General features: G+C 45.5%; 1 protein-coding gene across 5 annotated transcripts in view; it reads left to right on the top strand.

Annotated features, from left to right (window-relative positions):
• The window catches only part of LOC146204831 (breast cancer anti-estrogen resistance protein 3 homolog), a 226,680-nt gene that overhangs the window by 193,136 nt on the left and 9,194 nt on the right, over positions 1 to 24,350 (top strand). For 4 of the 5 annotated variants that reach the window (XM_084589543.1, XM_084589545.1, XM_084589546.1 and 1 more), the window contains 6 exons: positions 8,034 to 8,160; positions 12,064 to 12,309; positions 13,247 to 13,522; positions 15,936 to 16,153; positions 17,527 to 18,132; positions 24,017 to 24,185. In XM_084589543.1, the coding sequence (XP_084445669.1) occupies positions 8,034 to 8,160; positions 12,064 to 12,309; positions 13,247 to 13,522; positions 15,936 to 16,153; positions 17,527 to 18,132; positions 24,017 to 24,185 (1,642 nt within the window). Of the gene's footprint in view, positions 1 to 18; positions 489 to 8,033; positions 8,161 to 12,063; positions 12,310 to 13,246; positions 13,523 to 15,935; positions 16,154 to 17,526; positions 18,133 to 24,016; positions 24,186 to 24,350 lie in introns of those variants that run through there. The other variant, XM_084589547.1, reaches the window with a different exon arrangement.

The following is a 24,350-nucleotide window of genomic DNA, read 5'->3' as shown; positions in this document are numbered from 1 at the left end:
GAAAGCTGGCAGATGATCGAGCCGGGCGGCAGGCGAGGAGGCCTTTGCGTGCGTTGGCGTGCGCGCGCGGGAGGTGGTTGTTGGATGTGGTGCTGAGGCTACGGTCGACGGCTGCTGCGTTGCGCTTGTCTGCTTCCGTCAAAATGCAACGAGCAACGGCATTCAGGTGCATCGTACTGCAGTGAAGGGCATCGTCCCTGCAGCGAGTAACTGGCGCGCGGAATCGGGGGAACCACGCATCGCCTGCTCGGCGAGAGGGACGTCACTGAGAGGACTGGTGGCGGCGTTTGTTGATCGACCAGACCTGCGCGCGCTCTCCTAGTTCTCGCCGTTCGTCTGACGCACGCGGACGAGCTATGTGCTGTTGCGGAGCGCCGGCCTAGGTAAGACCGGGCCAGCCGCTTCGTAGCCGAGGTGTGCAGCGGTGTTAGTGACCCCGAGATGGGAGGCCTGATGTAAGGCTGAACCGGAGCGCCCAGGGTATTTCGGTGAGTGAGCCCTCGTCAGCGATTCTTCCTTCGGGCGAGCTGGTATACTGCGGCACGGTGTGGACGTTAATAAGTTGAATTCCAACTAGCCGCTCACCACTGCGCGCTCCCATTCTCGGGTATAATTGTGCACGCTCTAAAAGCCACCGGCTGTTTAACAGGAACCTGATTGCTGCAACTATAGTGGAGTTATAGTGGCGACAAGATGTAGTCGCCTCGATCATTACTGTAATGAAACGAGTGGGCGCGAGTGGCGGGCTAGCGGCACAGCACCGTGTAGTCTCTTGGGAAGCCTATAGCTACTTAGATGATTCATTGCTGCCGCGCTTATGGAGGCCGAAATGTGTAGCTAGGATTTGTCGAGTGTATTAATGCTCGTTCGACGCATGCGCCCTTTGTCTGTGCGTGACTTAACTGCGAGTTCCTCTTTTAAGCCGTTTAAAAGGCGAAAAAGAAAAAAAAAATCGGTTGCGCACTTTGCCGCGGTTTCCACCAGAAAGTGGGCGTGCCGCAGCGCGCGTTAAGGTGTGCTGCGGGAAAGCCCCCGTGACGATAGTGTGCAGCCTCGTGCGCCTATAGTTGCAGTTAATTTTCGTTATTCTGCTTGTACTAATGTTTAGGCCGAAAGTTTTAGGCTGTAGCGGTCGCTTAATGCAATACAGCAGCCTTCTTTCTGCAAATGTATGCTGTCATTCGTTTTATTGCCCGTGTTCAGTTCGGCAGTTGCAGCTGTGCAACGTACAAAGCTTCCTGACGTTAGTGGCATCCGAAGGCTTTCTGTAACCCGGGCCTCGCGTGAAAAGGAAGAAGTCTTGTTCGTCTCAGTGCTAAAATATGTTTGATTATCAAGTTATTTACGCCTCAAAAGGGGAGTTTAAATATATGAGGCATATGACAGCATGTTCACTTTCTTTCAGGGAGCTGCCGGCTTCCGAAAGACTGCTTGAGAGTGAGTTAGAAAGTGTATTAAAGCCTTCGTGAACATAAAAAAGAAACGAACGAGAGAGAAATTTAGATAATTTTAGGATGGGAGTGCTTACGTAAGTTTTCTTTGGTTCTGCAAATTCCTCGTGCTATTTTCGAAACGCGCACTTTTTGCTGCAGGTGATGCAGTGGCGTGTGCAGTAACCTTTCCACACTTCTGCGTCTCTTTTTATTTCACCGCTGCTTTCGTGTATATCTTTGTTCTTTGTGAGCTACCAGTTTCAGAGCGTGTTCCACAAAGGTGCAAGAGCACTCAAAGCCATAGGAAATTATAGAGTAAACCATCCACCGCGCTTTCTTGTGCATTGGGTTCTGTCTTCTGCTGGTACCTGTTTTCAGCGTGGTAAAAAGAGTCCTTACGGAGCTTTCGCGGTGTTCCCGTGGCATATTTCGTCTGCATGGCACGCATCGAACGACACAAGATGTCTAAGCACGTGAAGCAAGTTATTGCAAACTTGTATGCTCGAAATACAGTCCGTTTTCGCAAGAACCACTCTACCACAAAAGGAGCGTGTAGTGATACGCCTCCATTTTTTTTTTTTTTCTTGCGGACTACTTGCGTAGCTTTCGCTGCGTTGCACCTGATGTATGAAACGGAGTATAGCAGTAATGTTGCTCTTTTCACACGGTACAGGCATTGGAACATTGTGTGGGGCATGCAGGAGGTGTCGTGTCTAGGTAATCGCTTCGTTAGAGAAAAGCGCGCGGGCCCCGTAGACCACGTGCTCCGCTCCTGAGCTGTCCGCCACACGCAGGTTCTCCTTCCAGTTCTGTGCCCTGCCTGGTCATGCTGAGCATCGCCCACGAACCCATTAGTGGCTGCCTCGCCGGCCATTTGAAGCACCGTTCACCCTTACCTTCCCGCTCTTGGTCTCCGTGACGGCACGACGGGAACGGGTTCTGTGGTAGCGTTTCCGCGGCGCGCCTTTCTCACGGAACAATCAGCCCTCCCCCGCGCCTTTCAAGGCCGGCAGGACCCTTTGGAACCGGCAGACCAAGGGGCCCCCCGCCGGCATGCGGGCGACGCCGGCGGCTGTGCACGGCGAGAAAATAAGTGCCCCTCAAGGACAGCAGCCATACAGCAGCGAACGAGTCGGCCTCCTCAATTTGAGACCCTTCTCCACACGGGGGCCTCGGAGGCTGCGCTCCTCAGAATCTGCTCCGGCGAGGCTGAACCGCACTTCCGCAGATTCGCGCATTTTATGCTGCTGCTAGAATTGCGAAAACCGGTGCCTTCTTTGTAATACATTTATATACCTCTGTATATTTCTTCAATACGTTCATCCCGAATTTATTCAGGGAAAACCTTCAAGCGCCGTGTCCCACATATTTAGCGCATCTATTCTCGAAGATACAACGGTGCCAAGCAAGCATTAGAAACAGAAAGCGGCGGTTGACTGCGCTTCTTCGGGCATGTACAGCCGACCCACGACAACTGCACGCATGGACGACGGTCACAGCTTCAGCAACCAGGCTGTGTGAGGCGAATGATCACATCTATTGTTATCACCTTCTCAGAGGAGGCCATGGTGGAGGAGGAGGCACTGTACGCTACCAAACGCGGGAATCGCGGCAAGCGGCGATTCCTTTGTTACTTTCGAGTTCGAATGTAACTTTTTTTTTATTCCAAGGGATAGGAGGGGTGCTGCGGCGCTTGACCACTCCATGAGACGCGAAAAGAGGAAAGCTGTCTTGTGATGAAGCTATCGATCGCAACGAGAATAAAATCCGTTCGGTCACCCTTAAGGAAGCGCAAGAGGTGTCAAAAATTGTCAAGGAAAAAAAAAATGCTGTTCATTTTATGGCGGTCCCCGAGGCGCGACTCAGTTAAATTGTAGAGTAGAATCAAGGCCAGCAGATTGCTGCCTGTGACTAAAACCTTTTTTCGGACACAAAGTGATAGCCTCAGGGCTTACAAAGAGCATGATCTTGCTCGTCGAAGTGCCGTAAGCAATGAATCATAGTGCCTTGCACCGTTTTCAGGCTGTAAAATTATCGTTTCTATTCGTAATAATTAAAAGCACCTCTATTTTGGTTCATTTATCTTGAACACTCCACACACGCTGTTGAAGAAAGAAGAGCACGTGGCCTGTAGGAGATTGCAGCCGCACATGTCTTTATTAATCATCATCATCATCAGCCTGACTATACCCACTGCAGGGCAAAGGCCTCTCCCATATTTCTCCACGTAACCCGGTTCTGTCTTTCGTTACTCATTCGTTACTCATTAAGGCCCCAAAGGAGGGGGTTACATGGGGGGTGATACAGTCATAATAATCGCGACACAATTAGCAAGAAGTAACTTTTAGAATTTTTTTATGCCAGGTTTTGTGGCGGTGTCCGATGGCAATTATTCAATTCGATGATAAGTGCGAGTAATTAATGAATGAATTGGCATAAGACGATGATCGACATATTTTATTTGCTCAATCGCTTGTCGGTTACCTCTGAAAAAAAACAAACACCGATAACATAATTTGGACCAAAAAAATACGAGCATTACATCAACGCTTCCATTGTGCCAGTTTCGAGAAAAAGAATGAAACGAACGTCCACTTACCTCATAAGAAAGCTGCCCATTCCTGCTCACAGCGATCCAATTTTTCTTCGCCTGGCAAGTTTTGAATCTGCCGTCTATTTTTCGGTGCTTTTTTTTTTTTTTCTCTCTTCCTCGTTTCTTTCGGCCTGCCCTGCGCGCCCAACGAACCCCGAAACCCACCGCTATTGTCTGCCGCGAGCAATGATCTCGGTGAAACGACGCCCGTGCGGAGGAGGATGGCCGCTGGTCGCTCGGAGACGCCCGCGCTCTTTTCTTCAGCTGACGACCGAAGGAGGCGTCTGGCAGAGAACAAAGACCCCCAAAAGAACGCAAAAATAGTGGATGAGCCAAAGGCTGGCTTCATTGTTTGTCCCCCGTCATCCCTCTAGTTCATCTGGCGGCTCGGCTGTGCCACTTGGCGAGCCTCACTATACAACGACTTTAAAGTGGGCGTATTGAAGTTGAATGTACTGCTGCCGGGCGATACGTCGAAAGTTGGTAGTCCCGAGAGTTGGATGCTCCTCGCAAGAGGTTTTTTCTGCTATGTGACTATTGTTCGTATTTCTGTTCGCGCCGACGCCTGACCGTTCGTCGATGGAACAGGAAACCGGCGCGGTCACAAAGAGCAGAAGACGACCAAAAAAAAAAAAAAAAAAAAAACACCCCTGCCAATCTGTAATCGGCTCTTCAAACTCGGATTTATGGGAAAATCGCTGCGACGACAGCAAGAAAAAAAAAAGAATAAAAAGGAAAAATAGTGTGTGTGTGTGTGGGGGGGGGGGGGGTATTTTCAACAGCGATGCAAAGTTTCATTTACATTTCGTGTTTTATTTGGCAAAAAACCGCGAAGACACCGGCTCATCGCATTTATCATACCCAGAAATTCTGGACACTCGACTAGAGCGCACTTTTTTTTTTTTTTTTTCTAAGATAACGCTGTAGCAACCAATGTAATTTGCAGTTTTTTCTCGAGAGGCGCTTGCTTACTGTAAAATGCATAAAAAAAAAAAGCGCTCCATTGGTTTCATATGGCAGTCCAAGTAATACTCTTGTTTGGGCGAGTTGCTTCATCTTTGAAAGGTTACGTATACTTGCGCGAAGAAGATGGGACACAAAAAAAGGCACATATACGACATGTACGGAGCGCCCGAGAGTAGGATGCTCCTCTTCCATGAGCTTCCAGGACTGCCGATGGAGGCGAAACGCAAAAGACGTATCTGTTTTGGGCGACGTCAGTGCCTGTAAGAAAAAAAGAAAACTACAGATGGTCCAAAGATCCGGAGATCACCAATACACCGGCTCTCTTTCTTTCTTGCACTTCCCTTCCTCTTTCATCATTTTCTTCACTGCGCGGTTGAAGTGTCCGGTGCGAGGCGAGACAGTTATTGCGCCTTACCTTTCTTCCAACTATCAATTTTCATTTTTTTTTTTTAATTTCTTGCTCACTACTACTGCGCCGAGTGCCCCGCAGGTGTACATAACAGTGGCGTTTTTCCATGCTGCGGGTCAATTTCGCGCCCATCATTTCAGCCATATAGTTTTGAAGAGGGGTGAGCACAAATAGAAGCGCGTCCTTTGCTGATGCAGTGATTTTATTCAGGAGAATGAATGAATTATTGAAGCCTTTATTGCAAGGGAAGGGGTGGCTCTCTGCCGCTGTTCGGAGATTAGGAGGGATTTAGGTGAGAAAGCAACTTCTTTGCGGTTCTTCACATCCTTCAGACTGAAGGCTCCTCTGGCAGGACAGTTATGCAGTACGTCCGTACCATAATAAAAGAAGACAGCAGGGGCGTAAGTTATCCGAAGCAACCGCCGCTGTTTGATGATAAGGAGGAGCTCAGCCGACCGCAAGATACCTTTCTAAGCAGAGTAATAGTAAACGCAGCGTAGACTCTGCACATGCCTCACAAATGGTTTCTCGCTAAACACGAAACACTCACGCAAAATACGTACTGTCACACTCACTGTCACAAACTCTGTAGAGCAGACCAACATTTTATATGGAGTTGTACATATCATTTTCGCGAGAAAGACACAGAATTAAGCATATACCGCATGTTGACATGGCCACAGAAGAAAGTTGTACGTTGCTGCACTCACGCGCTTGCACAGTTAAACGCATGACCGCGCGCCACGAGATGGTTGCAAAGATCTTTCGCGCTCGACTGCCGGCAAGTTGCTTGCAAAACAGCCAGTTACACAGGCACGTTGTCTCAGAGGTAGATGGTTCGGGAAGTATGCAGCGGCGTAAACCTTCTTTCAGGGCTTATCTTTAAAGTGGACGTGCTAGGGCTGTTGGCAGCTTTGTTGTACTCTCGTGAACAGGGAAACAGCGGCCGCTTTGCGTCACCAGTTTGCGACCACCCACTGGGCTGGAATATGCACCTACAGCGGAAGCTGCGGTGGAGGGGGTGCGCTCAGCATGACCAAGGAGCGGAACGAGGCCAAGCTCTTTCACTCGGGCATCTGGTTGCCATCAGCGCCGTCATAACAAAGCCGGGGGGCCAGCCGCTAGTTCACGAGAATGCCTTCGTCACGCGACCAGCCCGCTGTGGCGCGTTCGAGCTGTGTGTTTAGCACTGACACACATGAGCGTGTTTTCTTTGTTCATATATGAGCATGCATATCTATCTCAGCTATGTCTCCGAGGGAAGCTCACATTGATTCCTTGGCGCATCTTTATTGTTTGATTACTCCTCTATACGCACTAAAGTGTTCGATCTGTGCGTATTGTGATAAATTATTGCTGACGAATATGATGAGCTAGTTAGTTCGTAGTCTAAGGACAGTATAGCAGCTATCAAGAAACGACATAGGTAGAGAAGAGCACACGACACGGCTGTTACTATGTGGTAAACTCTCTGTTGTCCACTTGAGATGTGCCAGAGTCGCGGTAAACACTCTCATACTTCTGAGTGCGGCGTATGCAGATCCGAAGCCTCGAAAGCGCGTTAGTTCCGTTCGGTGGCAGCCCGCAAAGTGTGCCGCGATGCGCTGTCGTCGCAAACTATTGCTGAAACCGCGCGTGGGGCAGCCGCTGTCCATGCGCCACCGCGCGTGCGTTCTAAGGGCTCTTATATATATGCAGCGATTGTTTCCCTACGCGCCCGCTTTGGTGGTGCATGGAGGTTGGAATGGCGGATTTGTCTCCGCGGTGCATGCTACCCCCTTTCAGCTATCATTTTCAGCCATTAATTCGGGTGGGCTCGCTACTACCACCGGGCCGCCACAGCCTTTCCTCCTCTCTGGAGGAACGAGAGTGCCTTCTCATCAGCATTCGAAGCTGAGGGAGTGGCTGCGCAACAGGAGCAGTAATTGGGTTATTGCGCCCTGCCGGTGCCGCTGAACTCGCGAGGAGCCTCGTGTAGACGTTTCGCAAGAGCCGTCGCTCTCCCTTTATCGACTCTCCGGTTCACCTGCAGAGAACGCCATGGAAGGGTCCGAAGCTTCGCAGTCTGTGTATACGCTTGTGCGCATAAAGTTTGATAGGTCTGTGCTCGTGGAAAGCAGTACGGTCATCCAGTGACACATAAAATGGACTAGGTAACACGGCCCCGACAGTACGCTTGGCGCGCTTGCTTGCGTGTGCGAATAGTTAAAACGCTAAGCTGGGCGCAAGCTTCCATTTTCTTTTTTAACTGCTGTGGCTGTCATGTACCCGCCTAGTGGATGTCCACACACCTGTCCAGAACGCTCGAGTGGCGCGCTCTGTTGTGCGTATTCGACATTAGTTGCTCCCTACTGTAGCTTTTTGAGACATTGACGTAACGTTTGGGACACATTGCCAGTAAGCCATGATCAATACGAATGTGTATGCACGATAAAACGGTGCTTACAGCCATATGCTGCTCACAAATAACGCGTGTCCCTTTTTCGAGAACTCGAGACAGGCGTGTGCTTGTCTATAGAGGATGGGCACTTTGTGTTCAATTCTGCATACATGTGCTGCCATGGATGACTATTTCAAATATGCTTTATGTTGCGCTTGCCGTGCCAGATTACGTTATTTTTCCTTTGTCCAGGCCCCCGAACCTTGGAGGAAAGACACTCTCGTACCCGAACGTGCTTGTGCACTCAGCCGTTTCACCAGTGTCGCTCGTGCGATCGTGTTCCACTTCGACCGCTGCCTCTAGTCACAGATCTAGCATGGTGAGTGATGTTCTGCAGTAAATGGCGTTCCCTTGCATTATGCGCGCTAATAACGCTGCTTCCATTGTCTACCTGAAGTAACCAGGTTCTTAAATTCTTTTTGGAAAGTTTTGGGACACCTCCTTCGATGTTGCCGTGTAGTGTGGCCACGCTGTTCTGCGGTAGATGCTGCGTTTGAATTTCGCGCTGTCACGTTTATGACGGCGCGAAATTCAAATGTGGCGGAGCGCTCGTTTGTAAAGTGGTGGGAATTCATGCATGAACATAATAAACGCGCTATCTGTACTGTTGCAAGAATGGCTCAGGCAGTTTTCCGTTGCACTATTGTGCATCTTTATCATGAAGACTTCCAAACATTTTATCGCTGGCTCGTCTGAGGGGAAACAGAATGCATCTTGCGTATTGCAGCAATTTTTGTTTTACAGTTTTACAGTGATACTTACCTGGCTGGGACGCAGAAGGTTCACAAACGTAATCGTATGCGCTAAGAAGGAGAAACCGACAGCCACCAGCCCAGGGTGGCCACCAACGGTGCATAGGATGCCTCGATGCCCGCGCGTGATTCGAGTTAAAGGTAGCCAAAGGTTCCAGTGACTTTAACCAAAGGGTGGTGGTAGCGCTATCTAAAAGTCATCGGACGAGGGAGATGTGGAAAAGCCTCCTCTCTGGACCGCAGAAAAAGGTTAAAAAAAAAAAAAATCTACGGTACTTTGTATTGTTTACTTTTTTTTTTTTTTTTTTTAACGACTGCGGCGCTAACACGGTGCCCGCCCTATACGAAGGGTAGAGTCATGGAGGAAGGAAACAACTTAGGAGATGCCCTTGCCATTCCCAATGCATTGGAGAAAGTGTGGCGGAAGGGACGTCAAAATTTAGGGTTAGCCAAGTCGGACTATTAGCAACGGCGACGCCGTTGCTATGAAAACTCGGGCTACTAGCAACAGCGTTGCTAAGGGCCCTAGGTACGTGAGCGTCGCGGAGAAAGAAAATGCGGAGGGTAAAGGAGGAGGAGAGACGTTGCAGTGTCTGGTCGCGGCGCGCCCGCGCCGGCTTCAAAAAAGTGACGTCAGGGCCTCTCCTAAGTTCTTTCCTTCCTCCGTGGGTAGAGTGAATAAATCATCATTATCATCATCAAATGAAAACGATTGGAAAATTGGTGGCTTAAAAGCAGAAAAGTGACATAATGTTAGTAATGTAGAAACAAAAATTCAGTAAATACCCTACTGAAAAATCTGTAAGGGGCAATAACCTCACATTTTCTCACGCAATCTCACTCAATTCGCATAAGAAATCGCGTACAAGACGCATATAATTGCATAAGTTCTCATAGTTTCTTGTACATTATCATAAATTATGTACGATATTTTATGATAATGATGTGCACCTTATGAGACTCTATGCGATTGAATGAGATTTTATGAGGTTATTGCCCCGTAGAACTTTTGGTTTTTCAGTAGGGTAGAATGATGGTATAGTTAACCAATCTAAAATAATAATTAAGATATAGGGGGAAAAATGAGCATGATAGCAACTGCTACCACCCCGTTTTAAAGGTGACGCTCCTATATTCCATCCATCCATCCATCCATCCATCCATCCATCCATCCATCCATCCATCCATCCATCCATCCGGCGACTACGTAGCTTTCGGTTTCTCATCTCTTCTAGTTTACTCTAGCTAGGGTGACCCTCCCTCGGCGCATGCATTCACTGGTTTGTATCGTGCACGACTGAACCAGGTAAGTACTGTAAGGCTGGGTGTCAAACACAGTATGGTTTATTGGTGCTTCCTGAACTCTCAGGTCAGGTGAGTTCACATCGCTCCCACTTGCGGGAATCCCTGGCAAGTATGTCCTGTCGACCCCTCCTCCTCTCCCCCTTCTCACTCGTTTTTGAAGATGCATATTGAGCATTACTCAACAGCATTGGGCCATTCCGAGGTGGAAATTTTGCAAGTGGGACCACTTGAAATGGGATTTGGGATCATTTGACAAGCAGGACCACTTCCCAATTGAGAAACAAAACAGGATGGAGACAGAATTGCATATGCTTTCATGGGAGTCAAGAAAAGTGCACAAGCATAAAATAATGCACAGTTAGACATTAATCAACTTAATGTATGCATCCTCTGAGCACACTTTTGCTCCATTAGCCTCTTTGTAAGACTTTCATACTGGCACCACACATTATGCTTGCATATTAAGTAAAGGTATTTCATGCATGTTTGTCTGCAATGATTGCTCAAATGCTGAATACAATTTAGTAGATTAAACTGCCAACAGCTTTTATTATGAGAACAACATTAGTTCTGCCCTATTGATCCAAAATGCAATTGTTCACATCTTTGTTGAAAGCAAACCCTGGCGAGAATACTCTTTCAAATGGGATCATTTGAATTCCCACAATTGGTTTCAAGTAAACCACTGCAATTCCCTCATTTATTCGAGTGGGACCACTTTGATTTCCACTTCATATTTGAACCTGGATCGCAGTAAGAAAAGCATTACAGCAATGTTCACTGCCTCACACCACTGTTTTCCATCTCGCAAGACACTCGGTGCTTGAAGTATGCCTTCATTGGTTTTCTGACAATTCAGCCAGACGTGGTTGTCTGTTGCATGTCCTTTATGTTTTCTTTTGTGTTCAGTGGTACATTGAGGACAGAGTTCTTGACTATGAGTGTGCTAGTTCTTTTTGATCACTGCTGCCACTGATGTCGTTTGACCCGGTGGTACTAGAGTTGCGACGAGGTTCTCTTCCGATTCAAACAATAGCTGTTTCGTATTGGAAGGGCAATGATGTGCTTTTTGTTCCAGCGTAAGACCCCGATGTCTGTCTGAACCTGGTATGGTCTTGGTTATAGAGTAGCAGTGAGGACCGTTGCATTGAATTCAAGCTCTGGAATCCAGATTTGTTGACCGACCCGAGTCTTTGGAGTTTTTGAACATCTCTTGTTTTCGGCCGTTGAAACGAGCGCTTTTGTATGTTATGTTTTTCATGTGCATGAGGTACGCTTGGAGCTCCGCTTTTATGGCTTCAATGTTCTTAAGCTCTGCGTCCATAGTGCTAGGTCGTAATACTTTTTGCGCTTTCTGACATATGATATAGAGCAGTGTTCTTACTTGAACTTTTTTATCCTTTTCCCAGAGTCTTGAAACATATAGCTGAAGTCCTTTAACTTTTCTATTCAGGCAGGCCAGTCATTGAGGTTCTCTGAGTGGCAGGGTTGCGAAGGGATAAGGCTTGCAGTTGTGTTGTGTGTGGAGTTCCTCTGTTCCCTCTGCTCTCTACATGTTTCCGGTGCCTTTTTATGACTTTATAACCGTGTCTAGTTATGCAGTTAGGTCTTGCATAATGGTAGCCCGGCCTTTAACACCATGTCAAGTTGAGCATCTAACAAATAATATTTTATTGGTATATCCCGCTCTCTTAAGTCCCGTGAGTTTCACATCACTCCTGCTCATGGGAATCCCTGGTGGGTAGCCTGCTGTTACACCTGGTAGCCTATTATATTGTATCATTGCCAAGCTTACTACACAATAAAAGTTACTGCAACATGCAAGCTGTTTGTGCAGTTTCACTGCAAACTAAGTAGTGGTTGAAATGTGAAAATTTATGAAAATCTTTACCGTAAAGGTGCATAATACTGTATGTTGCAATGCCTGTGCTACTCTTCAGCCTGTTGTTTGTTGAGAAGCTAATTGAACATCGTGCTCAGTGCTCACAAAATATTGTATTTCGCTCCATATGGCCTGTGTTGGTGGTATGGGACTGTTTGAGACTCCCACCGGGGCATCCTGTACCCTTGAATGACCTTCATTTCAAACCTTCTTTGACAATGTCCTGAAGGTACTGTGTTTTTTTCCTGGCTGCAAGCTGAAAGATATTCTTCTACCGCTCCAGGAGACGCCCGTGACACCCGAAACACCAGCCGAGGATTTGAAGAAAGCACTTGAGTGGGAGCTAGGCCTGGACAGCCGGGACCTTCGCAGCCATGCTTGGTATCATGGCACCATACCGCGACAGCGGGCTGAAGAGCTCATGACCGCTGATGGATTCTTCCTGGTGCGCGACTGCGTCTCACGGCCCGGTGACTATGTGCTCACCTGCTGCTGGAAGGGTGCACCGCTGCACTTCGTCATCAACAAGGTCATTGGCCTGTCAATTCAGCTGCATTTTGTTCTGACATTCAGGCAGCCTTTCATCACTGCGAAGTGATATGTTCCCCTAGTCTTCCTTGGGAGTGCGCACATGCACATCTTGCTCAGCATAATCTGCAAGACATACCACTATCGTAAAGCGTGGGCACATAGCCGACTGTGCTAATAACAAAGATGCACCGGTGCCTGCTCCAAGACTGCATGACGGTGTTGCCCGGCACTGCACTTTTTGGCCATCTAAAAGCATTCTTTTGAAATCCAGCATTACATACATGGCCCTGGTGCAATCATTGATGAATGGCATTCATTAGTGTTCGCTTATAATTTAAAAAGGAATTCATTGCTGCATCGATCTTTACTTCCATTCATGACTGAGTGGACAGGAACTCACGAGTTTTAATGTCATACACGATCTGTGTGCATGTATTTCTTCCCCAAATTCTCTACTGTAGGTGTCATTTTCAGTGCATTTTATTAAAATCTTTTGCAAGAATGGAAGGCACACTTTAATAATGCCCGCATGTGTCAGGCTGTCTGCACATTTGTTTCCACGATGTGGATGACCCTGTGAATGATTTTTTGCAGACTTTAAATATTGGACAGTCATTACAGTGTCAAACCTGTAATGGCTTTAGTGTTGATAATTTGAACTAAAAAAAAGAAATAATTTGTTCAAATAAAGTGATGCTCAAAATACAGAGACATATTAATGGGCAACTGATGCTCTATGTAGTTCAGTAGATGACTAGTAATTGACCTTGGAATAATTGTTTACTGCAATCAATTTTTTTGGTGCAATCTTTTTGGTATATTTTATATGGGTTTAGATTATATTGTCCAGCATTATGGGCCGGCTTTCAGAACTTTCGTTATGTCTGTAGTATATATGTATACCCTATATTTACCATCTACTTATACTGTTGCAGGTGGTCCTGCAGCCATTTACTGTGTATGAGCGTGTCCAGTACCAGTTTGAGGATGACTGCTTTGACACGGTGCCTGACCTGGTGACCTTCTATGTTGGAAACAAGCGGCCTATTTCTGCTGCCTCCGGTGCTGTGGTGTCAAGGCCCGTGAATCGCAGCATGCCTCTTTCTTATTATGCCCAGCGCTATGGCATTGAAGGACCCAAAGCTGTTGAACCCTCTCAGCAGAGACCCCTAGACACCGGCACTGTGGTGCCCGCACCACCTTCAAATGGGGTACGAGGCTACTTGCTGGTTTCGATTCTGCGCATTTTCACTGCTTTTGTACGAGGGGTGTTAAAAAAGTAATGCCTCTCTCTTTGTTTTTTGTTTTCTTGAGCACTGCTGATTCAAATTTTATTAAATTCACAATATATTACAGTCCCGTATTTGCCAGAGCTATATTACTTTTCAATGTGGTCTTGGTCGACATGTACGGCTTAGCGCCCCCCATGAACAAGGACATGCGCACCTACTTTATAACAGGGCCCGTATTTCGAGTTTGCGTCATTATCGAAGTGTCGTTATCTCATGTGACCTCGAGTCATCTGATTGGTGGAAATGCCGGAACATGATGTTGCCACCTCTTCCGGTTCCGTAGTGGCAACACCCGGTTCTGGTGTTTTTACTAATCAGATGACTTGAGGTCACATGAAATAGCGACACTTCGATAACGACGCAAACTCAGAATACTGGCCCAGCTCTTTTCCTTCGTGGCACCGATACGGGTGACAACAACCATGCTCGCAGTAGTCTGAAAATGAAAGAAGCAATTGCCAAATTTTTCTGGACATTACTGCCTTACCCTTGCAATTCTGACTTAGAACTGTGATTTTCATCCTTGCACTTCACCGATCCAGATTTGAGAACAAAGAACGCATTGTTTGCGCCATGAGGACAAGGCATATCAGAAGGAAAAAAAAGGGGGGGGGGGGGAGGGGGGGAAGCGAGTTCACATTAACAGTTTGACATGCTATCGCTGACATTGACACATTTTTTGCCTTGAAACTCTGCTTTTTAACCCATTCAAATGAATGTGCCTCGGTGGCGTAAAGGCAGCATGCCTGACTCGCAACTGAAGGGTCAAAGGTTTGATTGCACTCCTCGACTACCCAAATTTTCATTAATGTGATGTCGCTGCATGCAACTTTATGACTACATCATGACCTTTCTCGACCAATCAAGATTTAAAATTACGTCGATGACACTTTTTTCGTTGACCTTTAACACTCTCACATTAAACGCGAGGACAAAGAAGGGATACATGCCCCCTGTTCACTGGTGACGCAAAGCCATACAAACCAACCGAGAGCGCATTGAAAAGTTAAGCAAGTCCAGTAGATATGTGGTTTTAATAGTTATGAATATAATTAATATTGAATACAGAGTGCTCTATAAAAAAAAAATAAAAGGCATTACTTTTTGAACATCTCTTTAAGGTGAACTTAGTGCACTCTAAACATATCCAGTTGCACATGCACTTTAATCTTGGGGTAGCTTTGTAAGTGCTTTCACTAGTAGTGTTCATTTTTCTGCACACAGGGTGGTTGCTTTACTCTATCATTAATGCTTAATTCTACATTCTTATTCATAGTTAGTCTGTTGTTACTCTGCTCTTGTGATCCCAAAATAAATATGAACAAGTTCCCCAAGCTTATTCCTATCAAGGGTGTAATTTTTAGTGAATTCTATCAAAATTTTTAATGTAGTAGCTAATAACATTATTTGTTCATGTCAGAGGCATTTTGTGCAGTTGTTTTGACTGAATGGAAAGTCTTATGCAAGGACAATTTTATGTGAACTTAAATATTGGCAAGCCATTTTAGTGAGAGTATGTCAACAGTGCTGTCAATTGAAATGCTAGAGGGATTGAAAAATTGTTTGAATAAAGTCAGGTTCCATGCATAGAGAGAAATTCCTAAATGACTGCTCCGCTGTTAATCACATTCCACGTGATGCTCGTGGTACACAGGACGTTCCACGTCCACCGCTATGGATGAGGGTGGCGCTGATGAACACTCTCAAGGTTCGATTACAGGCGACATTGATACCCAAACAAGTAGAAGGTTGGACAGCTGTCTGTAGCTCAGTTGGTAACAGCACCAGGTGCAAAATATGGAGGTCATGTGTTTGGTTCCCACCGTCAGCACATTGTTTTTCCTTTTACTTTAATTTCTTTATCTTTCTTAATAAATTGATTACAGCACTAATTCAGGTCAATAGCAAAATGAAAAAAGAAAAAAAGAACAATTCTCTACTTTCCTTGGCCTCGCCGTTTGTTGGCTTCTTTCCTTCTTGTTTCATAATGAGCCCCTCATTCCCCCTCAATTTGCTGCTTCTCTGTGTGGATTTTTACATTATAAACAGTCCCTAAAATACTTTTCTACTGCTATCAATTAAATTTCAAGTCTCTTTTCAGTTTTACTTGTTTTTTTTTTTGTTTTTTTATCTCTACAAAAGTTTTCAGTCTTCTGTGCCATAAAATTGAATGAAGTTAATCAAATAGTTTTAATTGTGTACCTCTATATCAGAACTCAAGTCACATTAGCTGGGACACTTTATAATGGGGCGGGGGGGGTCACTTTTTTTCAGTCGTGCCATATTATTCTATGTACTCAGCATGCCACTAATAGTTGCCTTGGTATTTCAGCTCACTGCTGAGCCTCATCTGCCTCAAAAAATGCACCCTTCAATCCACACTAGCACGGGGCAGATGTCATCATGTGCCACGTTGCCATCTAGAGACAGCAGCCACAGGAGAGGTTTCATTCGTGTGGGCAGTGATCCTCTACTCAGTCCTACCTTGGAGCGTAGGACCTTGGAGCACAGGCCACTTTCTGGCACAGTCAGCTCAGAGGCTGCCCAAAGGTAAGCATATTGCTCTGATCACTTTTGTCAAGATAAAAGCCAATTTCATGACTACTTTTCCACCAAAAGAGTGGTGATGTTTTTGTAATGTAATGTTTTTCCACCAAAAGAGCTGTAATGTGTCTAAAGCAATGGATGATGGAAACAATTTACTTCTGAGGCAAGACTTGAGTGCTGTCTAAAGATAGCAGGGCTTTTTTCTAGGTAGCTTGAAACCTCAGTGCTGACCGCTGTTAAAAGGCTCGTATGATATATACATTATGTGCCTGGCTAGGATACTATACAGATGTGATATTCTCGATTTTTGTTTTCTTCTTTTTTTTTTTATTGTGTGGCCATTGAATACATTATATATATGTGTTTATTTGTACACTTCTTAATGTATGCATGTATGTGTGTGTACACATATGTACAGTCATAAGCAAAATGAGAAAGAACAAACTTTTTGCACAAAATTGCAAACATTCTCGGTATTTTTCTATGAAATGTGGTGGCGACCTACGGATATGATGCATCCAAAGGAAACCTCTTTAAAATGCTAAATAATCTGTTCTTGTCAAACAAAATTATAGAGTAATCAATAAATGAATGTGCAAACTTTGTTATAGCTCATATTGCTCATGTACATATGCATGCGTTGTATTTTACTGCATGTATATGTAGTACCATCTTGCTGCATGTTGCATCCTGGCTGTGGTGGTTGCGTTTTGAGGAAGGCAAAACAGGCACCTATGCACTGTGTGGAGTCAGTTAAAGAATCCCATACTAACAGCCAACGTCACTTTGGCATGATAAACACCAGATACTGTATACTATACTCGCTCTGTATACCATGTTGCAGATCCAACTGCTTTGAGACGTGGAGTATAAATTCATTCATTGAATTGTGAGCTCCCGAGCTAACAAATTAGCTTTGCATGCCAAATAAGCATGGGTATAATTGCAAGGGCTTCTACTTGATTGTGCTGGAAAAAAATGCTCAATAGGGGCTTATAGTCTCTTTAAATACACTACTGCTTGTGTATGGCATTTCAACACTCTCCGACTGATATGTGCAACCTCTGTAAAGCATTTACAACCCAATAGGTTTGCTTTTTTTAAGCCCTGTAATGGAGCTCCTAAAACATGCCGGGCATACCTAAGTTTGAGAAGAGTGAAGGTGAGATTTATTTGTCACCTGCGAGATTGCAAATGCTGGAGATGCACAATGAGCTTTGTTACAGAGCATTAAAGGCAAACCTCGTGGGCTGTATTTTTTTGGCAATGACTGTACATTTTCTGCATGACTTATAACTTTGAATATCTCAATAGCTTTATATTGCACTTTCTCTTTTGAGAGCAAGTTGTCAATCACTGAAACTTTCTGATCTCAGGAATCTTGAAGGAAGTTCGGAAGACCAACCTCCTCCAAAGCCTAGCCGGGTTCCATCAAAGCGTTTGCAACAGAAGCCAGTGGTTGTCAAGAGGGACCCGGTTCCAGTCACCCAGTATGTCAACAACTGTGAGGGTGTCTACTCTGAACTTGCTGACAGTGGTGGTGCTTCCATCGTGACAGAAACAAGTGACTTGGCAGTGCGACCAGGGGACATCAAGCGGCATGGAATGCCACACCGGACATTTATTCGAGCAGGTGCTGCCAGCACAACACAGGCAGTGCCGGCGCATTGCTCTGATGCAGTGGCATGCAATCGTTTGGTGACTGTGCCTGAAATTGACCCTCCTTCATCATTTGACCTGGTTACATTTGCAACCACTCTGCTTCCCTCGGACAACAAACCACTGGACAAGAGCATCATGGCACGTGTGCGCAATGTCCTTCTGGAAAGTGGTCCCCGTGCTTTGGCAAATCACCTGACTCGACTTGATCTGGATGTGTTAGGGCTCAAGGGGGAAAGAGATTTGGGACTTGGGGTTACGGTAGGCCTGGAACTGCTGGCCTTGCCACAAGGATCGAGGTTCAGGAAGGACCTATTAGAACGGTGAGTTGTTTAATTGTCTCAAGTTACTGAAACTGCGGGACGCAACCTGGATGTAGTGGACAGCTGCATGGGAGTAAACTAAACATCCAGGCAGGCTTTTCTACGGACATGATGCTTAAAATGGAAATGCTTGAATTGCCCAGTTATTGGTACATTTGTGTGCTGCTGGTTTGTCTAGCTTACAGATGTTTGAGCTTTTTAACTTTCTTTGTTTGTGGAATTTCTGTGCTGGTAATGATGCCTGAAAAATTTACACTGATAGCGATGTCTTAACTATTTAAAATAACATCCACTATACAAACCACTAGCAATTAGTTGAACAATTCATCCTATGTTTTGACAAAATACAAAGATGGAATAGGCCAAGTTGCCTATGCACATGCACCTTAAAACTGTGCTGATTAATCTAAAAGCCCGATTGAAAGGATGAAAACACAGGAGGCTTGTAGGAGCATATGCATTTTTCTCCTGCTAATAACTATGTCATTATGAAGGCTATGGCATCTTTGAGCTAAAATTTTTGTTTTGTGATTTTGCACTAAAATTACAAAAATTATCTTTCAGTATGGATCTTTCAGTATGGATGTGTCTCCTTTGCCTTTGCAGACTGGCTTGAAGCAATGTACATTGCATTGATAAAAGGGCTGATCTTGGCAATTTCTCTTTTTGAAAGCTGTATTAGGCACTTGTCACCAATTTTTTTTATTGCTTCATTGGTTTTTGGCTGCGGATGTGTAAATGGGCAGAAGCAGAGGCATCCATATGACTGTTATCACTGGCTTCTTGTTAGCGGCGGGGGCTCTCACTGTTGTATTTACCTGTGTTAGCAACTAGTTGTATCAGCTTAAGGGGGGACACGGCTCTTTGGCACCGAAAATCGGCCTGAAAATCGGATTTTCAATTTTTTCATTTTCGTATTCCTTGCACCATTCCGCATCTGCACGCAAATTTTCATCCTTATACCCCGCTTATTTATGAAGTTATAGCGATTAAAAAATGCAGTACCACACCCACTGCCCTTTAAATTGTGGACAAACGACACCCAATTTCGATCGCCCGGCGCATGAGAACTACGCGCTCCACCGCGGCGATTTTGGTCTCGTTCGAAAGCGCGCGCTTTCGGCTTATTTTTTCTTTCGGAAAGCAACCCTGTGCACTCCGCCTTTCCCATAAAAAACAAGCAAAAAGATAGCATGCAGCGCGCGCTACTATTGGCCGGTTAAGGCACGTGATCAAAATGGCGTCGTTTGGTTGGTTCCGGCAAGCTAGCCCTGAAATGCGGACTCCCAGTGACGCCATTTTGTCTTTCTGCCGACCACGCTAGTGCAACGCGAGAGTCATGCCAGGCGCGAAGAAGTACCGCTCTTTGCACAAGTTCGGGCGAAAGCAACCAAAGAAACGCGTTAAGAATGCGACTTCGTTGCATACTGTGCAAGAAGCAAGTGCCAGTGCTGCGGGATTGTGTGACCATCACGTTACGGGCGGCGACGCTTCTCCGATTCCGCTGGACAACGGCGCCGTTCTTCGTGCCGACTGCAGTCGTGTACGTATTGATACCGCGCCTGTCACTAACAGTGACATAACTCAAGTGAGTGCCCGTGAGCAAGCTACGCTTGATAGACTGGTATCGACGCCGGCGACGGCACGAAAGACCGCGCTGTTCGCCGATGCAAGTGGTGCGTCCGCAGAGTCAGATGCGGACGGAACAGCCTCCTATGCGGTAATTGACCTCAGCATTGTGAATATCCTTCTGGATGCCGTGCGGTGCAAAACGTGTCGTGGATGCGTGCGTTTAATTACCAGCGACCGGAGCTATGGCCTCGCCGTAAAACTGATCGTGCTGTGCGACAACTGCGGTGAGATTGCGGCCGAGTGGAACTCGCGGAGGGTTGACGGCGAGAAAAGGTGCAATCCTTTTGAGCTGAATATTATGGCTAGTCGAGCAATGCTGTCGACCGGTAACGGCCAGACAGCAATGAACGATATCTTTTCGGCGATGGGGTTGTCGCGGCGCGGGATGCACAACAAGACGTTTCAACGGCATCTGAAGAACACACTGCAACCCGCTGCTACCCGAGCCGCCACGACCGCTATGGCACAAGCCGCGCAGGCAGTGGCGAAGGTCTACGATGACTTGTGTTTTGGGCATAGGGGGAACATTGCCGTGTGCTACGACGGCACATGGATGACGCGCGGACACTCATCACATATAGGCGTCGGTGCCGTGGTGGAACTCTTCACTGGTTACGTGCTTGATTATGTGGTGTTGTCAAACTTTTGTCTGGGCTGCGAAATTGGTCCCAAGCCAAACACTGACGGCTAGGAACTTTGGAAATCACGCCACCAGTGCCAAAAAAACACCAACTCCAAGGCTGGTCAAATGGAAGTAGAGGCTGGCAAAATTCTGTTTGAAAGATCTCTGCAGCGCCACAACATGCGCTACACAACCATGCTATGCGATGGGGACAGTCGCACGTTCAGTGCTCTTAAAGATGCTGCAATCTATGGCTACATTGAAATAGTCAAAGAGGACTGCATAAATCACGTGCACAAGCGTATGGGAGCAGCTTTGCGCAACCTCTTGCAGAGACACAAGGGTGCAGGGAAGCAAAGTCTTGGCGGCAGAGGAAGGCTGGCAGCTGATCTAGTTGACAAGCTGGCAATATATTATGGCCGAGCGCTTCGATCAAATGTAGGTGATGTGGATGCCATGCAGCGAGCTGTGATGGCGACATATTACCACATCACATCTACTGATGACTGCCCCAAACACAGTTTGTGTCCTACCGGTGAGAAGTCATGGTGCCGCCACAACGCTGCAAAGGCAAAAGAGGAGCCTGCACCAAAGCACAATTACAGTCTGCCAAGAGATGTGGCTGATGCTCTTTTGCCTGTTTATAGTCGTTTATCAGAGAAGAGCCTGCTGCAGAGGTGCATTCGGGGGAAGACCCAGAACTCGAACGAAAGCTTCCACTCGGTCATCTGGACCTTGATCCACAAAGAGCGGCACTCATCACTGTTTGCTGTGGAAGCAGCCACAGCAGAAGCTGTGCTGCGCTTCAATGCCGGCTGCAAGCATACAGCAGCAGCAATTCTGCAAGAATGCAGTACAAATGTGACAGCAACTGGGTCCAGGAGAGCTGAAGAAAAGGACTTGCACCGTAGCGTACGTTCTGCAAAGAAGCGGGCGGCTTCGCTTGGCGTTGCTAAAACAGAAAAAAGAAAACACCGCGACAGCATGCACCCCGACTATGCTCCTGGTGCATTTTAATAGCATGAGGTCTTTGGGGTTGCCCTTCCTGATTAAATGCCGTGAGGCTTGAGTGCTTCCGACAATCCCCCAATTTTGGTAGTGTTGCATTTTTTAAAGATCAATATCTCTGGTCCTGTTCTTGCTATTGCTTAAAAAATTTTTTTTCTAGAAAGGGAATCCTGCGAGTCTCATGAAACCAAGGTAAATGCAGTGACGACAAAAGAAAATTTGCTGAGAAGGTTATGTTGTCTTCGGTACCCAAATGGAATTTTCCTTTCAAGCGTTTCCTATTGCGTAACTTTGGCTCAAATTGGCATAGGCCATTAATTTTCGCTTCAAATCACTTTCCAACTGTTTCTGATCTTGTTGACATATCAATCATTGACATAATTTACACCTACATGCTGTGAAGTGTTTTTCCTCGTTTTCTCAAAACTGCAATTTTGAGGGTGCTGCAATTTTGGAGGAGAGATATCTCTTAGTCTATTTGTGCTATAGCTCTCATTCTTGTCTTGTTAGAAAGAGAAAACCTTTGACAGTGCCGTAGGACAAAAATATGTACAGTTATTATGCGGCAACATTTACAGAATTAATTATCAATCTTAGGTGCCAACCTGGGCTTTTATTCATAAAAGTTTGACTTATTGTAACTTTGGTTCAAATTCTTCTACCACGTTAATTCATGACTAGCGGCACTCTATGATCCTTCTAGATCACTCTGGCAGGGCTATTCTCCTCATGCCATAAAGTGTTTAGTAATTAACTCACCTCCAAACGAAGAACATGAATTAGGGATTATTTTGAAAGCTATTTCATCTACAAAAAAACTAATCAGATATTTGAAATCAGCATGCAAAAGTACATTAATGGTGCAAGTTTCAGTCAGATCCACCCATAAATAAGGAAAAAAGTTTTAAGAGGGGTGTCCCCCCTTAAAGATGTTCAGGGATTCCCACTCGATTTGTCTGCTGAAATGGTGCACTTGGGCTCGGTAAGTCAGTTCAAAGATGTTGGTGTCTTAGTGGACTTTGAAAGAGTAACTGACCAGTTCCTCTGCACCAATGAGGAAGCTAAGCTGGAAGATTAGCTCAGCAACAAAGTCACTGGATACAGTGAAATCTCGTTACTACAAACACCACATTAACAAATTTTTCAAATTAAAAAATTTTTAAGGATCCTCGGCAGATTTGCTATGTTTTCGATGTAAAACTATTTCAGAATTGCGAATTTCAAAATATCGTATATATCAGAATAACGAACATATTTTATTTCTTCTTCTATGATTTTGAAACATCAGTATATTATGAATTCGGCTAAAATTAATAGCGCCGCAGCTTGCAACTCTCGCGTGAAACAGAAACCGCCATTTCTGTGTGTATGGTCCATGGGCTGTAGCTATCATAATCAGCACATCTAGTATCAGCTCCTATCGCCACCATGAAGCTATGGTTTATTACGCAGTAGCCAGCAGGCCTAGCCGCCTGCGTTTTTTTCTTGTGTGTTGTTTGCGGGTCAGTCGTTTGTGCGTTCGAGCATGCTGGAAGTTTTTTTTTTTATGCCGCGGATTATCTCATTGCGAAGTTTGTGCGAGAGCGATAATTTTAGCCAGCGAAGTCACTTTCACTGCAAGAAATCGATGCAAGGAAAAAGCAATTTGGCCTCTACAGACAGGTAGCATTGCCCCATCGACTGCCACAATCATTTTGAAAGACTGAGACAAGATTTTCAAACTTCAGGGAGCATTGAAGATGAGGTCATATCGAACTTATGTTTTTTTTTAATTTTTTGCACATGGACAAAGTCCGTACTTTCATCGCTCGATGCAATCACGCATGCGACAAGATGTTCTGCAAAGTGGAAGGTGTATGTGCTGTAGTGGTGTAATGTAGTGCACGGTCGTGTTTGCTGCATGCGGCAGAAGAAAATAATTGATTTCTTCAAATAAATCAGCTTTGGAGTTAGTGCAACATTTTTATTTGAGGTTTTGTTTGTCTACACACGTGCCCACTGCCAAGGTACGTCATTTGCATACCTAGGTTTGACCACTGGCTTATAATCGCAGAATTTTCATTACAACGATATTTCAAAATAACGAATGATTTTTGCGGTCCCGCGGGATTCGTTATATCGAGATTTGACTGTATATCCTTTAATAGTGCTGGGTTACTACTGATCCCACACAAAATGTACTGCAATTATGAGTTCATTCAGTATGCAGCCTGCCACAACTTCTATGGTGCGTGAGTTGCTTGAAGCTGCATGTGCATTTTAATTTGAGATAGTGATGGCACTGATGCAATGCACTTCAAGTTGTTCTGGCTTTGCAGAACTTCAGCTTCACTACACCTTACTGAATAGAAAAAAACATATTTTCTGATATATTTCTTGTTTTTCAATATATAGATTTGTAATCATGTCTGAGTCACACTGTAGAGACGGAATAGCAAGGGAGCGAGAAAGACAGGATAAGGCATGTGCCTATTGATGAACAGAAATTTTAAGTTCTTGTCTCTGACTTTACTTTTATCCTTTACGTTAGTGTCGTCCGTTTTTGTTTTGAAACGTGATAGGCCTCTAAATGTGGAGTATTAATATAGTGAACTCATGTTTCTTTTTCTTTTTTTTTTATAGGACTGAATGTATAAAACTGTTCGTTGCATCCACACTGTTGATGTGTCCTGACGACGTGGAACGTGTGGAGTTGCTGAACAAATGGATTCAGGTCGCCGGTGACACAAAGACAGCTTTAGGCAATCTCTATGGCTTCACGGGGATCATGCAAGGGCTTGCAATGTCACAGGTAAGTGAGAGATGGAAGTGCTATAACTTTTTCCTTTCATATACACTAGCGGGAATGTTCTGCCACTTTGTCTTTACCTAGAATGCATATATTTCACTTTTGTCTTCCATTCATTTAACACATTTTGTGTAAATTCTTATTTTCCAGTTTGTGCATTAAACCTTT

The sequence above is a fragment of the Amblyomma maculatum genome, chromosome 1 (assembly GCF_055883805.1).
Source record: "Amblyomma maculatum isolate TAMU_Amacu chromosome 1, ASM5588380v1, whole genome shotgun sequence".
NCBI lineage: Eukaryota > Metazoa > Arthropoda > Arachnida > Ixodida > Ixodidae > Amblyomma > Amblyomma maculatum.
Note: the sequence above shows the minus strand (reverse complement) of the source record. Positions and strands in the feature narration are given on the sequence as shown.